Source organism: Tursiops truncatus, chromosome 1 (genome assembly GCF_011762595.2).
Source record: "Tursiops truncatus isolate mTurTru1 chromosome 1, mTurTru1.mat.Y, whole genome shotgun sequence".
Lineage (NCBI taxonomy): Eukaryota > Metazoa > Chordata > Mammalia > Artiodactyla > Delphinidae > Tursiops > Tursiops truncatus.
The window spans coordinates 70,140,266-70,156,774 of record NC_047034.1 but is presented as its reverse complement, the minus strand read 5'-3'; the positions used below and the strand labels follow the sequence as shown (position 1 = coordinate 70,156,774).

General features: G+C 44.0%; 2 protein-coding genes across 2 annotated transcripts in view; one reads left to right on the top strand and one right to left on the bottom strand.

Moving 5' to 3' along the window:
• Positions 1–2,216, bottom strand: part of CD5L (CD5 molecule like) — a 52,016-nt gene extending 49,800 nt beyond the window's left edge. Inside the window, exons 1-3 of the mRNA XM_033861075.2 lie at positions 2,110–2,216; positions 1,612–1,723; positions 1,250–1,496 (exon numbers count right to left, since the gene is read on the bottom strand). Of these exons, the coding sequence (XP_033716966.1) occupies positions 1,250–1,496; positions 1,612–1,723; positions 2,110–2,216 (466 nt within the window). The remainder of the gene's footprint in view (positions 1–1,249; positions 1,497–1,611; positions 1,724–2,109) is intronic.
• A 9,083-nt stretch (positions 2,217–11,299) lies between these two features.
• On the top strand, positions 11,300–16,037 carry LOC109549806 (Fc receptor-like protein 2). Its single transcript, XM_033860961.1, has 3 exons — positions 11,300–11,579; positions 12,013–12,303; positions 15,709–16,037. Exons 1-3 carry the CDS (start codon positions 11,300–11,302, stop codon positions 16,035–16,037), a joined length of 900 nt encoding a protein of 299 aa, XP_033716852.1.
• The last annotated feature ends 472 nt before the right edge of the window (positions 16,038–16,509 follow it).

Here is a 16,509-nt window from a genome sequence, read left to right as displayed (position 1 = left end):
CATCCAAGGCAACTGCCAAAGTAGTCTGGAACCATCCAGCAGAGTTCCCAATTGGTGAGGGATTGACAGATTGATTATATTACCCCCTCCCTCTGAGTGAGGTTTCTAAGTATGCCTTGGTGAGTGTGTATACTGTGTCTGGCTTAACTCAAGCTCTTTCCCGTTGCCAAGCAAATCAGGCTACCACCATTAGGGGTTTAAAGAAGCTGAGAACCATGTAGAGGTACCCTCATCAAATAGACATTATTTAAGGGTCACATTTCAAAAGTCATGATATGCAAGACTGGGAAGAAGAACAAGACCTTAAATGGAGGTTCCATCTCCCCTATAACCTGCAAGCAGCAGGTTAATAAAAAAGAAAAATAGAATATTAAAACAGCAGGGCTTCCCTGGTGGCACAGTGGTTGAGAGTCCGCCTGCCGATGCAGGGGACACGGGTCCGGGAAGATCCCACATGCCGCGGAGCAGCTGGGCCCATGAGCCATGGCCACTGAGGCTGCGCGTCCGGAGCCTGTGCTCCGCAACGGGAGAGGCCACAACAGTGAGAGGCCCGCATATCGCAAACAAACAAAAACAGAAAACAGCAGAGTAAATTACTAACAGGAAAACCCCCCTTGGCTGGGTGGACCAAAGTCATGTCCCAGGCTTTCATACATTTGAATGATTAACCAGCAGGGCCTGTTGCCCTATGTGCCAGACTGGGGACCACTGCTGAGGCACTAAATATCGTAAGGGTATGGGAATCACAAGAAACAGCCATTGGATCAATGAGCTATGCTGCTGAGAACATCAAGCCCCGTCACGCCTAGGTAAGGAATTGTCTACTGAAATTTTCAGTGGGACATCCTGTCATTGGGCCCTTTCCAGATTCTTAGACAGCAATATCATAGAATTGAATATGGCCTCCACAAGATTCTTAGGCAAGCAGAGCTTTTTATTTAAAGAGATAACTTGCGCGGAAGGGCGAAGGCAGAAGAAAAGTGCCAGCTCCCCCCGTAGAAGGGCCGAGTTGCTTTTATAACAAAAGTGAGGTTTTGTCTCATTTCCAGAAATCATCAGACTTCTTTGATCTGCAGCAGGTGATCAAAGGGTGGCTATCAGGAATAGGGAGTGCTTCTGTGAGGGGAAAGAAATGCATGAGACTTTTCTGCAAGAAAGCACAGGAAGAGGAAAGTTTAAAATGTATAGTTGAGTTTTTTGTCTTGTGGCAACCAGGTATACTCATTAGTGTAACAGAGATAAAGCTAACTTTTTATTCCTAGTTTTTTATCTCTGGAACTCTGGCCCCCAGGGCCTTTGTTCCTTAGCTGGCAAGGCCTGTTTTGCTCAAGGCCGTTCCCTGGTCCTTTTCCAAAATGGCTGCATTCTTGTCTTCCTGTCTCAGTCCCGCCAGGATGGGTGAGATACTTCACACCCCTGGGTGAGGGAGAACTACTAGATCTCCATTGGGGCCCAACTGCCCTGCTACAAACTGGACTTGCTGAAACACACTGTAACTGGAACGGGATACACACCATTAAAAGAGGAGAAAAGGTAAGGGTTCTGGTGTGGCATATCCTACCCCCAGACCATGTCCTCATGCCTGACCATGCTGCCTCACCCAGAGCACACCTGAGTCAAGTTCCTGAAGCTGCCAACCTCATTCTCCTCGAGGTCGGGTGGGCATGTTCTGTTTTCCATTAGTACGGTCAGTTTGGCTGTTGTCTTTGTTCCCTCCATTGGCCTGGAGGACAATACAGCATATATAGAAGTCCTTACAAAGTTGACCCAGCAAGCCTTAAATGACAGCCAGCAAAGCCTGTCCTTACCAAACACTGAAATGCTCTCAATGGAGGAGAAAAGTTGCTCTCCAAAATAAAATAGCCTTGAACGTTTCTTCGCAAGAAGAAACCTGGTGCCATGATCCAAAAAGTGTTGTATGTTCAGAGCTGAATCTGCCAATGTTATCGTCTTTAAATCATATAAAAACACAAGTAAACGAACATCCTGAGTGATCGGACCCCCAGCCTAGGGGACTTAGTAAATCAGTGGTTTGGATCATGGGGCTCTTGGTGGAAAAAACTGTTACTTATTTTAGGAATCCTTATCTTGATCTGTGTTTTCTCTTACAGGTGCCCATATTGCTGCTGTGGTATCTGACTCTGGTGCAGCCAGATAACCGCCAAACGAGCCACCTCCATGCTGGTGAGACCCCTTGCTGACCACTCAGGGCACATCGTTGGAGAGGGGGCTCTGTGAAGTTGTAAGAGTCGATCACGAGGGGTAAAATGTTGGAGGAAATAACCAGAGCACATGACTGCCACTTGACCCAAGAACTGGACCTGGACAATCATAGGTGCCTCACCCCCTCCCTGTGCTCCCACAGTGGGAGCCATTTTCAAGTACACAGCCTTTGAGAGAGCAGTGTGTTCTTGAGACTGTCTTGACAGTATATGTGCCTAAACCCAGTTAAGGCCTCTAAACAAACTCTTAAGATATGGTGGGTGAGGGCAAAAATCACTCACTTGTGGCCACCCAAGGCAAGCCTCGTGAGTAAGTTGCTTTGCTTATTAAACCTGTCACGTACCCGTCTGGAGTGGTCTACCTCTTACTTTGGTCTCTCCTTGCCCTCCACGTACAGGGGCCACTTGTGAGCCAACAAATTGCTAGTAAAGAAGAGTTCATTTGCCTTGTTTATTCCATTGTCAATATTCCTCCTTGGGGCTTCCCTGGTGACGCAGTGGTTGAGAGTACGCCTGCTGATGCAGGGGACACGGGTTCGTGCCCCGGTCCAGGAGGATCCCACATGCCGCGGAGCGGCTGGGCCCGTGAGCCATGGCCGCTGAGCCTGCGCGTCCGGAGCCTGTGCTCCGCAGTGGGAGAGGCCACAGCAGTGAGAGGCCCGCATACCGCAAAAAAAAAAAAAAAAAAAAAAAAAATTCCTCCTTAACGTGGCTGACTGAGGATCATCAAGGTGCTCGGTTTTGCCTCACCCAAATATCTTCTTGGTCTCATCTCAGCAACCCACACATTGACAGTATCAGGAGGGGAACATGGACAAAGAAAGGTTTTTGCTGGGAAGGAGCTTCTAATGCTGGTATAACCTTTTTCCCCCCATTTAGGTCTACACTAGTTACTCTTGATTTGAGCCACTCTCACCTCACCCCAGACCCATGCTCTGCCCTTCTCTGCTGCTCTGTGCCCTGGGATGCTGACTCCTGCAGACTGCATCAGCCAGCCTCTCTGGTGTACAGTTGGACTCCATCAGTAGGAGGTGCTAAGGGGAGACCAGGCAGCAAGCAGAGGCCAGGGCATTTTCCCCCTCCCTCTCAGCTTCAGCGTCTCATCTCCAGCAGTAGCTTCATCCTTCCACAGTCACAGCTCCGCCTGGCGGCCCCTCCTTGGTGACTCCAGTTCTCACTGGGCTCTTGTAACAGTCCTTCCTCCCCTTGCTTCTTCACACTGCTTCTTCAGCTGAAACAGTGTCCCACTGTGACTGGCCTCGGGGTGACCCATCGTGTTTAGTTTATTGTTTCAACCCTGTCCCCATCTCTGTGAGTCAGTCCTTTCATTAAAGTCGCTTCTTTTAAACACTAGACTGATTCTATTTCCAGCCTGATATAAGAGCTCTCTTTCAAAATTTATTCTTGAACTTTGAAGTGTGAGGAGAGAGATGTGACCTGCCCTCTGTGTGTTAAAGCTCTTCAGACCACTGTAAAGTAATTTGGGGCTAATGCCTCAAGGTTAATACCACAGAGTGTATTACTTCTTCCATTCTGCTTGTACCAGTCTGGAACGTCTCATGGGCAGGGATGACTTGGGTTGGGTAGAATTTGTATCTTCCTGAGTCCCCGGACTACATAATACCAACTAATATCATCCTAATCCACCATTATTTTTAACAAATGCTTATTTATTTCTTCACGTCGTCTGGGCATATCTCCAAAGAGTGGCAGCCATGCAGTGTTAGCGTGGTGTCACAATATTAGGAACTGCATAATGGACCATGCATTCTGAGTGGTAAAGGGGATTTCCCTTTGAAAGAGACCATGCACGTAATTTGAACTTTAGCAGGTACAGAACTAAATCGGCAAAGTCAAAACAAGTTAGAAAGCTTCCCTAGAGGGACTTTAGCTATAAGGTGAAGACATCTTACATTTTAAGGAGAATTTCTAATCAATACACACATATCTGAGAAACTCTGTAAAGAAGAATATTTATTTTCTCAGCATATGTGGGGCTGGGGGTGGGGACAATGCTGATTGTCAAACAGAGAGCTTTCCTACTTCCTTTTTTTCTGTTTCTATAAAATCCCTGCTGAACCACAGTGCCCAATCCTGGCTTCACAGTCCATGGGGATAGACTGTGGATTCTGCTCTAGGAACTGAGCTGCACTTGTCACTGGGAGAACTTCTTGTCTCCAACCTTATGTTGCTGTGGCCATTGCTTCTGGTCCTTGGTGGGTAGGATGCTGGAGCAGGATTTGGGGGCAGCCAGGGCAGAACCACCTGTGCCTGGGCATCACAGAACCTCTTCTTCTTCTGCTGGGATGAGTAGGAATGGACTTCAGCTTCTAACTCAGGACCAATAGGTAATATGCAGATGGGTACTGAGCAGAGCAGGGGTCTTAGGAAAAATAAAGTACTGTGAGTTTCTTTTCCAAATACTGATGCCTTCTCCCTCTGTTTAATAACCATTTCTACTTTGATCTCTAGGAAAATTGGAAAACTTCTTAAAAGGACATCAAAGGAATTTTCTGTTAGGGTAAATTCTATTTCTAGCCCATGTAAATCCTACTCTGCCCCCAACCCCACTTCCACTTCAAGCTACCATATTTTTGGCTAAGCTCTAACTTTCCTAGACTTAAATTTTGGAGAGGCTTCAAAGATGATGGGATGAGATTGTGGTTTTTGCTGATTAATATGACTCTTGTATATGGATGCAAATGCAGTACTAGATCTAAACAGGGATAAAGGGAGAAACAGTGTCAACTAGATGTGAGAGGACACCTCCATTTCCTTCCTGGTCCTTCCTGGCTTGTGTGTTGCCACCAGGCAGGCAAAATGTCTCAAAAAAAAAAAAGTCTTAAAAAGAGAAGGTGAAAGAGGAGAAAATAAATCACAAAACTTCTGAGATTTTACCTACAAAATAACCAACTTCTGGTAAATGAGATGGACTGTGTTTATAAACTGTGGGTCTTACAAAACAAGTATTTGATTCTACGAGAGCGTTGCTTGTGAGTCAGGGAAGAAGGAAAGATGGAGGGGAAAAATAGGAGGGAAAATAAATAGAGGAACTGAGGGAGGGAGGATAGAAGGGAAGGGAGGATGAGGGTAGAGGGAAGAAGGGATAGAAAGAAAGGGAAAAAGAGAGTTGTTGGGAAGGTTCTTAGAGGGTTATAACTTTTTTAAAAAAGATCTTTATCCTGGTCCTGTGGTAACTCTCTGACTCTATTCTCTCACAGCTCCTCTCAGGGTGCAGTCAGGTGAGTTACTTGCTTTTTCGTTCTTTTCAGTCTCTGGGAGTCATACTTATTCTTCCATGCAAGGAAGGTACCGCCTCTCTCAGCCTCCCAGGGATCAGGGCCTGGACTGGGGTAAAGAGAGCAGGAGGCCAGTGTCTCACCCTAGTTCCAGCCGGGGTAGGAATACTCCAGTGTCACATTCATCTTTGTTACCTGCCTGTTTGATGGGTGAAAGACCCTATCCTGACCCTCCAAGGCAATGAATTCTTTTCCCTTTACTATTAAGCCCTGGGACAGGAAAGAAGTTAACTGTGAAGGAAAAGCAAACAATGCAATGTACTGTTGGGAAAACGTTCTCCTGGTTCTGACCACAGGAGCTCAACGGCCTCCACCAGAAGCACTGGAGACAGTGATGGAAAAATATTTATAACAGAGAGAAAAACAGTGTGCAAGGGAGATGCTCTGAGTCAAACAAGAACTTCCCTCAATCTTTTATTTGGATTACAAACTATCTGTGCCTAACTTGTTTCCCTTTCTTTCTTTTTTTTTTTAATTAGAATTCTAATGTAATGAAATAAAGAGGAAAGCTTTGTTTTATATTAGACTGGAAAGTTACATTTTCTTCCTGAATTATTCCTTTGAGAAAGTATTCATTATATTATAGGGAGGGGAAGTGATACTTATAAATCTAGTACTTGTATGTCTGATGATATAAATTACATTATATCTGACATAATTTTAAGCAAGAGTGTTCTTAACACATTAGAGGGTCTCTGAATCAGCCTCATAGGATCCAGTGAACTCCCTGAAGTCATGGTAAAAATGTGTGCATATGTACAATTGTACCTTCGTCTAAGGAAAGGGTCTGTAAGTAATATGTCAAAGTTAAAGGCCACTTATGGTCCAATCATTGTTCCAGGCTCAGTGTAACCTGGAGTCATCCTTTCTTATTCTCCCTTGCCCTGTCATTATTACCAAGTTGGTCACATAAATCTTACTTCTCAAATATTTCTTTAATCAAATAGATTTCATCTCTATAATCTTTACTGGAAAACTTACCCAGTCTCAATGTGGAGGAAGAAATCTTTTGGCCTCCAGGAGGGCTTAAGACTTCTTTTTCTTTATCAGTATTTATGCCCCCCTCGCCCTCCACCCCAACCTCCTAGTCTAATGTTGGAACTTTCAAAGTGGCTAAAAGGTATAGAGTAATTGTCTCTGAGCTTATTTGATCACTTTGCTCTATCAAGAAAAAAATTTTCAGCATGTACTTTAAATGTATTACATAGATATAGATCCCTGTATTGATGGTTGTAAAACATACACAAAAACAGAACATTTTGGGGCTTCCCTGGTGGTGCAGTTGTTAAGAATCCGCCTGCCAATGCAAGGGATACGGGTTCGAGCCCTGGGCCGGGAAGATCCCACATGCCACAGAGCAACTAAGCCCGTGTGCCACAACTACTGAGCCTGTGCTCTAGAGCCCCCAAGCCACAACTACTGAGCTCACGTGCCACAACTACTGAAGCTCACACGCCTAGAGCCCGAGCTCCACAACAAGAGAAGCCACTGCAATGAGAAGCCCACGCGCCACAACGAAGAGTACCCCCCGTTCACCGCAACTAGAGAAAGCCTGCGTTCAGCAACGAAGACTCAATGTAGCCCAAAAAATTAAATAAATTTACAAAGAAAACAGAAAATGTTTTGATGAGGAAAGATGAGGCAATGTTTAATATAATATGAAAGTTCTAAATGCTTTCTCTCCACCTCCTTATAGATCCCACTTTGCATGTTTTTAAAGTTGAAGTATAGTTGATTTATTATTTTCTGTCAGATTCTGCTTTTCAGCAGAGTGATTCAGTTATACATATATAACTGAATATATGTAACATATATGTTCTTTTTCATATTCTTTTTCATTATAGGTTATTACAATATATTGAATATAGTTCCCTATGCTATACAGTAGGACCTTGCTGTTTATCCATTTTATATATAATAGTTTGTATCTGCTAATCCCAAACTCCTAATTTATCCTTCTCCCCCTTTCCCCTTTGGTAACCATAAATTTGTTTTCTATGTCTGTGGGTCTGTTTCTATTTTGTAAATAAGTCCATTTGTATCATATTTTAGATTCCTCATATAAGTGATATCATATGATATTTGTCTCTCTCTGACTTACTTCACTTAGTATGATAATCTCTGGGTCCATCCATGCTGTTGCAAATGACATTATTTCACTCTTTTTTATGGCTGAGTAGTAGTATTCCATTGCATATATTGTATTGTATATACGACATCTTTATCCATTCATCTGTCAATGGACATTTAGGTTGCTTCTGTGTCTTGGCTATTGTAAATAGTGCTGCTATGAACTTTGGGGTGCATGTATCTTTTTGAATTAGAGTTTCACAGATCCCACTTTGAAGATTGGATCTTGACACAATGAGAGAGCTGGCACTCCTTCCTTCCACCATAAATTTGTGGCTGGAGGGGTGAGCTGGGCAGACAGCCTAAGCAAACCCTCTCAAGTCCAGTCTCTTTCTCCATTCCATTCCTTCATGTCTGACATCACCTCTGTTTTACACTGAAGGGGAATGATCCAAAGTTCAGACCTGGGATTAAGATTTTTTTTTTAACATCTTTATTGGAGTATAATTGCTTTACAATGGTGTGTTAGTTTCTGCTTTATAACAAAGTGAATCAGTTATACATATACACATGTTCTCATATCTCTTCCCTCCTGCGTCACCCTCCCTCCCTCCCTCTCTATCCCACCCCTCTAGATGGTCACAAACCACTGACCTGATCTCCCTGTGCTACGCGGCTGCTTCCCACTAGCTATCCACCTTACGCTTGGTAGTGTATATATGTCCATGCCACTCTCTCACCTCGTCACAGCCTCCCCTTCCCCCTCCCCATATCCTCAAGGCCATGCTCTAGTAGGTCTTTGTCTTTATTCCCGTCTTACCCCTAGGTTCTTCTTTTATTTTCTTAGATTCCATATATATGTGTTAGCATACGGTATTTGTTTTTCTCTTTCTGACTTACTTTGCTCTGTGTGACAGACTCTAGGTCCAGCCACCTCACCACAAATAACTCAATTTCATTTCTTTTTATGGCTGAGTAATATTCCATTGTATATATGTGCCACATCTTCTTTATCCATTCATCCGATGATGGACACTTAGGTTGTTTCCATCTCTGGGCTATTGTAAATAGAGCAGCAATGAACATTTTGGTACATGACTCTTTTTGAATTATGGTTTTCTCAGGGTATATGCCCAGTAGTGGGATTGCTGGGTCATATGGTAGTTCTATTTTTAGTTTTTTAAGAAATCATACTGTTCTCCATAGTGGCTGTATCAATTTACATTCCCACCAGCAGTGCAAGAGTGTTCCCTTTTCTCCACACCCTCTCCAGCATTTATTGTTTCTAGATTTTTTGATGATGGCCATTCTGACTGGTGTGAGATGATATCTCATTGTAGTTTTGATTTGCATTAATGACGTTGAGCATTCTTTCATGTGTTTATTGGCAATCTGTATATCTTCTTTGGAGAAATGTCTATTTAGATCTTCTGCCCATTTTTGGATTGGGTTGTTTGTTTTTTTGTTATTGAGCTGCATGAGCTGCTTGTAAATTTTGGAGATTAATTCTTTGTCAGTTGCTTCATTTGCAAGTATTTTCTCCCATTCTGAGCATTGTCTTTTGGTCTTGTTTATGGTTTCCTTTGCTGTGCAAAAGGTTTTAAGTTCCATTAGGTCTCATTTGTTTATTTTTGTTTTTATTTCCATTTCTCTAGGAGGTGGGTCAAAAAGGATCTTGCTGTGATTTATGTCATAGAGTGTTCTGCCTATGTTTTCCTCTAAGAGTTTGATAGTGTCTGGCATTACATTTAGGTCTTTAATCCGTTCTGAGTTTATTTTTGTGTATAGTGTTACAGAGTGTTCTAATTTCATAATTTTACATGTACCTGTCCAGTTTTCCCAGCACCACTTATTGAAGAGGCTGTCTTTTCTCCATTGTATATTCTTGTCTCCTTTATCAAAGATAAGGTGACCATATGTGTGTGGGTTTATCTCTGGGCTTTCTATCCTGTTCCATTGATCTATATTTCTGTTTTTATGTCAGTACCATACCGTCTTGATTACTGTAGCTTTGTAGTATAGTCTGAAGTCAGGGAGCCTGATTCCTCCAGCTCCATTGGATTAAGATTTTTATCAGAGCAACAAACATTTTCTCTGCAATTCATCCCAATGTGCTACAATTCCAAATTGATTTTTAATAATTTCTAGCTCCATTGCCAACTGAAAAATTTCCCCCCAAAAAGCCCAAGCTGTAGGGCTGGGTCACAGAACAGTGTGGTGGCTGGCTACTCCTTCTTCAAGGATGGCCACACCCTGAGGTCAGACTGGAGCTCACAGAGTTTTGGATCTCATCAATACGGAAGGAAGACTCAGGATATTACTGGTGTGAAGCGATGACAGCATCTCACAGTATCCCAAAACAGAGCCACCAATCCTATATACAAGTGTAGATTAAGCTTCAGCGCTGGACTGCTGGGCTGGGTGGCACAGAGAAGAACAGTAGCTCCCATTCAGACCTGTGTTTGTCTTTTCAACTGTGCTTCCCCCCATCCCCGTGTGTGTGGGGGCTACAATGACCCATCTGGGTTCTGCTTTATTAACTGCTACCATGGCACCATTTCCCAATAGCTTTGCTCTCCCTGTCAGAAAATAATCCCTCTCTGGAGCATTTATGTATGCCTAGCACTGAAGTATGCTCAGTGAACCAAGAGATAAATAAATCATGGTCTCTGTCTGCAGAGAATGACTCCCAACTAGGAGGCACATTTAACCCAGGTAGAGCAATGAAGGAACAAAGTGATGATGGTGATAATGATGATGAGATGATGATGATGATGATGATGATGATAGAAACAACAATAAGGATCCCCAGCATTTATAATAAGTTTACTAAATGCTAAGCCTGAACCCAAGCTGTTGTACTCAATTCAGAACCCCTCTGATGCTCAGAAATATTTGCAGAGGGGAAGACTTGTAGAAAGTTTACCAAGTACTAGGAAGGCACTGCTCAGAGCAGTTTTATGTTTAGTCCTCACAGCAACCCTGTGAAGTAGGGTGAAAGTATCTGTAAAATGGATACTACTGTCATCCCCATTTTACACATGAGGAATTGAAAGCACAGAGCTGTTAAATGGCCTGACCAAGGGAACCCAGCAAACAAATGGCACAGCTGGAATTTAAACCCAGGCACTCTGGTACCAGTGGTTGCCCTTTTAACCACCTTGCTACATTTCCTACCTCAGCCAGGCCCGTGGAGGGTGGTACCAGTAATAGCTACCATTTGCTGGACATCTCCCGTGTAATGGGTGCTTTATACATCTTGTATCTTGTTTCATCTTCATGAGAACTCTATAAAGTTGGTATGATTATCCACACTTTATCTTTGAGAAAACTGAGGATCAGAGAGATTAATTTATCTACCAAGATCATGCAATGAATAAGTGGCAGAGGTGGGTGGGGACTCCCCCTGTCCCCCTCCCACCATACCCACTGCCCCAAGTTTATCTGGAGATCAGGAAGGAGCAAGATCACTGTAGGCTGTGGACATTAGTGAAGGCTAATGAGTGTGGAGAAAGTGCAAGTTTGAAGTTTTGGAGTGTTCAGCAGCAGGGTGATCCTTCCTGAAGGCCCTCAGCATGCACCTCCCCGATGAAAAATACGCCTCTGCCTAAACCTTCTACCATCTCCACCTGCCATAATGCTCAGCAGGTAGTAACAGCCTCCGCATCAGGCCCTCACCTGCCCTCTTACGTTTACACAGGAATCCCCATGTCTGGAGCGTTCCTGGAGACCCAGCCCCTGGGGGACCAGGCAGTCGAAGGGAAGATGCTGGTCCTTGTCTTCTCTGTGGCTGAAGGCACAGGGGGCTCCATGTTCTCCTGGCACAGAGAGGACACGAGGGAGAGTCTGGGGCAGAAAAGTCAGCGTTCCCAGAGAGCAGAGCTGGAGATCCCTGTTATCAGGGAGAGCCACGCAGGGGGCTACTACTGCACAGCTGACAATGGCTACGGCCTCATCCAGAGCGAGGCGGTGAACGTCTCCATGAGAAGTAAGTTGCACTCTCCTAATTAGCCAGAGAGTCCCAACTGGGGTCAGTTTCCTTCTATGGCAGTGAGGATGTTCCAAGGATGATACGGAACAGGGTTGTGAAGAGGTTAAGAAGCCATCTGAACATGCTAGGATTGTTACTGTAATGGTGTTGGCGGCGGTGGCACTGGCTACAGTGGCAGAAGAGCTAAAGGAGATGACAAGAGGATACAGGAGGCAGGCTACGTGGCACGGCCAGAGGCACGCTCTCCAGAACTTATCAAAGCTCTACGGGAACTGTCTCTGCAGTGTTGTTAGATCAGGAGGTGCGACAGTGAGAAAGAATCCCCGGGGCTCGAGGGATACTGTGTGGACACTTGGGTGAGGATGGAGTGGGTTATAAGTCTGTGCCGGCACAAGAGACCCTCTTTGATGGACCGTCCTGCCTTTATCAGTTCCAGTGTCACATCCTGTCCTCACTTTCAGTACTTCTGGGGCCCAGGCCTTCACTGGGGACATGGTGGAGCTTCGCTGTGAGAACAAGAGAGCATCTCCCCCCATCCTATACCGATGTTATCATGAAAATGTCACCCTGGGGAGCACCTCGGTGCCTTTTGGAGGAGGAGCATCCTTCAACCTCTCTCTGACCACAGGGCATTCTGGGAACCATGCCTGTGAAGCTGACAGTGGCCTGGGGGCCCAACGTCACGGGAAGGACAAGTCCAACATCTCCTTCCACAGTACTAGTTGCCATTATGCTAAACCATGGCTTGTGCGTCCTTTCCATGGATTTTCCTCTCCCTCAGGGAATCGAAGCTAGCCTAGAGAGCCTGTCAGCTCTTCCAGCCTCTCCTTCTCATTGGTCTAAACAATAGCATCACTGGCCTTCCTGTTTCCCTGTCACTTACCTCATCAGATAGGTGTGAAATAGGTACTGTACTAGGATCAAGGCAATACTGGAAGTGGGGTAAGTGTATGCTCAGAGCTCTCAGGGAGCAAGGAGTTACAACCAAACCTTGTAAATACTTAAGGAAAAAGTAGAAACCCCATGAACAAACCAGATTCTAGGATTCAAAACTTTACTAGGATTGTCTCATTAATCTCCATTAACAACTCTCATTTTACTAATGAGGAAACGAAATTTAGAATAAGTAACTTGCCCACCATCACACAGCTAATAGGTGCAAAGATAGAACTTTAGGCTAGGGCTACAGAATTGAAAAACTTTGCTCCCTGCCACTATTTTAATATGATGGTTATATAATTTTTTTCCTTTTAATTTATTATTGTGGAGCAGTGCATTAATAGATTTCCTAATATGGAACAATTATTGAATTCCTGCTATAAACCCTTCTTAGTTGTTATATCATCATAGGTAGCGGCTACATACAACTTACTAATATTTATTTCAAATGTTTGCATCTTTATTTAAAAGTGAGTTTTATTTCTTGAACTAGTTTTGGTTTCAGGGATAGGTTAGCCTCATAAGAATGTTTTCAGAGGTTTTCCATATTTTCTGTGCCCTGCAGCTTAAAACCATATTGGAATTATCTGCTATTTGATAAGTCTTTGGAACTAGCCCAAACAACATTCTGAGCCTGTTAGATCTTTACCTCCACTGTCAAATCCTCTTTTTTATTATTCTCCAAATTTTCTATCCTTTGTTAAAATAATTTGGATGATTTTACCCAAATTTAATACATAGTATTCTCATCGAATTTTCAGACAGCCTTTATAGATGTGATTATGCGCTCTTCTCATTTCTGGTTTGTGTGACCCCTTTCTTAATCATATTTGCCAGAGGTTTGTCTTTATTCCTCTTTTTAAAGAGCCAGGGTTTTTTTTGTTTTTGTTTTTTGTGGTACGCGGGCCTCTCACTGTTGTGGCCTCTCCTGTTGCGGAGCACAGGCTCCGGACGCGCAGGCTCAGCAGCCATGGCTCACGGGCCCAGCCGCTCCGCAGCATGTGGGATCTTCCCGGACCGGGGCACGAACCCGTGTCCCCTGCATCGGCAGGCGGACTCTCAACCACTGCGCCACCAGGGAAGCCCACCAGGGAAGCCCTAGGTTTGTTATCTTTAATTCAAATCTATTTGGTTTTTGGTTTTCTAATTCATTTATTTCTCCTTTATCTTCAGTATATCTTTCTTCCTTTTTAAGTTTATTTTATGTAGTTCTTTAATGTCTTATTCATTTTTCATCTTTGTTTCCTAATAAGTGCATTAAAAACTGCATGGTTTCTTCTCAGTACCATTTTATCTCATCCTACAAGTTTTGATGTATAATATTTTTATTTGTCTAGTTTCCAAAGCATGTGAAATAAGTTTCACATATTTATTTTATAACTTAAGACAACCACTTCTTATGAATACATTTTTATCTTCTATTTTATTAATTTCTTATAGATTTTTTAAAAAACTTTTCATTATAGATTTTTGTATTATCCTTGTATTAAATTTTATCAAAGAATATGGTCTGCATAGTTTTTACACTGGGGATTTACTGAGAATTTCTTTATGACCTAACACACAGTCAACAGTTTTCTAAATACTATAAATGGAATTTGAAAAGAATGTGAATTTTCTGTTTAGGATATACAAAGTTCAGTATTTTTTTTTTATTAAATTAAGCTAGCTGCTTGATCTATTCAGTTTCTATAGAGTCTTACATATGTTTGCTCTTTTTAATCTATTAATTTTTGAGAATCATATTCACATTATTACCTATAATTCTTTTAAATTTAGCTTTTTACAGAGGCTTTGCCAAGAACTTGGTAATTGACTGTGTAAGATGTGACATTTTGGTTGTTAATGACAGAAATCCCATACAAAATGGCTTGGTCCCAAAAAAAAAAGAAATGAAGTTGGTGGGAGGGGTCAGGTATGGACATGGCTAATGTGCGACTGGCCGAGCATTCTGTCTTTGCCTCCCCTCTTTCCTCTGCATTTCTCCATTAGCTTAACTCTCAGACAGGCAAAGCTGGCCACTGACATCTCCAGGCTTATATCCCTCCTTTCTGCTAGATATCCTAGAGAAAAGAGTCTCATTACACATTACTCCAGTTTAAAAAACAAAAACCAAATAAATAGACAGACGGCTTCCTTGGTGGCACAGTGGTTGAGAGTCCGCCTGCCGATGCAGGGGACACAGGTTCGTGCCGTGGTCCGGGAAGATCCCACATGCCGCGGAGCGGCTGGGCCCGTGAGCCATGGCCGCTGAGCCTGCGCGTTCGGAGCCTGTGCTCTGCAACGGGAGGGGCCACAACAGTGAGAGGCCAGCGTACTGCAACAACAACAACAAAAAAAAATAGGCAAAGATTAGGGATTGACCAGTCTGTGTGATGTGTTCACCCCTTTCTCTCTGCAGAGAATATGAGCCTGTGATTGGTGAAGTCAGTAATAGAGTGGAGCAAAAGGAAACTGAGTAACTCAACTGACCTATTCTAGGCCTTTCCCTATTCTAAGCCTCAGTGTCCATTTCTGGGAAAGATCTAGTTCTAACCTTCTCTTTTTCTAAGATTTTCTGAGCTCATAAGAATCAAACCATAAGTCTCTACGTGCCCATATTCCTTTGTTTTCAGAAAGCAAAAACTTTTCCTAGGTGTCTTTGAGTGAGGGCCTTAGGTGGGGTGAGATGCTCTTAGGAGATGGTAATAGCATAGGATAGAGCAAAGCTCTGTGGTTCCCAACTCAGCAAGCCCCCTACCCCCACACCACATATCACCAGCACTATCAAACAACCTCTCTTAACACTGGGAACTGCCCTAAGAGGACATTTCCTTTTTTTTAAATTATTTAATTATTTATTTATTTTTGGCTGCGTTGGGTCTTCGTTGCTTCGTGAGGGCTTTCTCTAGTTGCGGTGTGCAGGCTTCTCATTGCGGTGGCTTCTCTTGTTGCGGAGCACAGGCTCTAGGCGCGCAGGCTTCAGCAGTTGTGGCACATGGGCTCAGTAGTTGTGGCTCACGGGCTCTAGAGCGTGGGCTCAGTAGTTGTGGCGCCCGGGCTTAGTTGCTCCATGGCATGCGGGATCTTCCCGAACCAGGGCTCGAACCCGTGTCCCCTGCATTGGCAGGCGGATTCTTAACCACTGCGCCACCAGGGAAGCTGAAGAGGACATTTCTCAGTGTGCTCTGACCCCTTCTGTTTGCAGAACATCCACCCAAAATCCGCTTGGTGAATGGTGCCCACCACTGCAATGGGTGGGTGGAGGTGGAAAAGGAAGGTCTCTGGGGCACTTTGTGTGATGATGGCTGGGACATGAAGGATGTGGCCATGGTGTGCCGGGAGCTGGGCTGTGGAGCAGCCAGACACACACCTGCAGGCGTGTTGTATCTGCCAGTGGCAGAAGATGACCGACCTTTATTTATTCAGGTAGCCCTGTGCAATGGGACAGAAGAGGCCCTGGCTGAATGTGAACAGGTGGAGACCTTTGACTGTGGGCACGATGAGGATACAGGCGTAGTGTGTGAAGGTGGGTGATGGCAGGGCCTGGGGCATGGGAACTGGCTTACCCCCTCCGAGGCCCTTCTCTATGCTGCCTCCAATCCACCTTGATACTCCCCATTGCCCCTGCTGCCTTTAGAACCACTCACCCATTCTATAGTAGCATGTGGTCAGGACAACACTGTTAGCTCATATTAGGTAGTCCAGAATTATAAAGGACTCTCTTATGCATGCTGTTATTAGCCTGTATCTGCCACCTCAAAAGATAAGACGTTGGCATTTTCACAGCCATGAGTTTGGCCATAATACCAGGAAAATAATTATGAAAGCATAGAATTACACAGTTTGAGTGATTTTAATCCAGGTCACACTGCTTATATTGTTCTATAATCCCAGCAGCTCTTCTGCGTTCTGTCCCCTAAACAACTCTACTCATCAAAATGAATCCCAGAATAGAAGGAGCACTGGGCGGGGAAGATCCAGATGCTCCTTCTCTCTCAAGATCCTG

Bases quoted from the DNA above. Each gene is read 5' to 3' on its own strand.
- LOC109549806 (XM_033860961.1), top strand. From the start codon at position 11,300: ATGTCTGGAGCGTTCCTGGAGACCCAGCCCCTGGGGGACCAGGCAGTC. The intron at 11,580-12,012 runs GTAAGTTGCACT...TGCCTTTATCAG, and splicing joins GGTGAACGTCTCCATGAGAA to TTCCAGTGTCACATCCTGTC. The intron at 12,304-15,708 runs GTTGCCATTATG...TTCTGTTTGCAG, and splicing joins CATCTCCTTCCACAGTACTA to AACATCCACCCAAAATCCGC.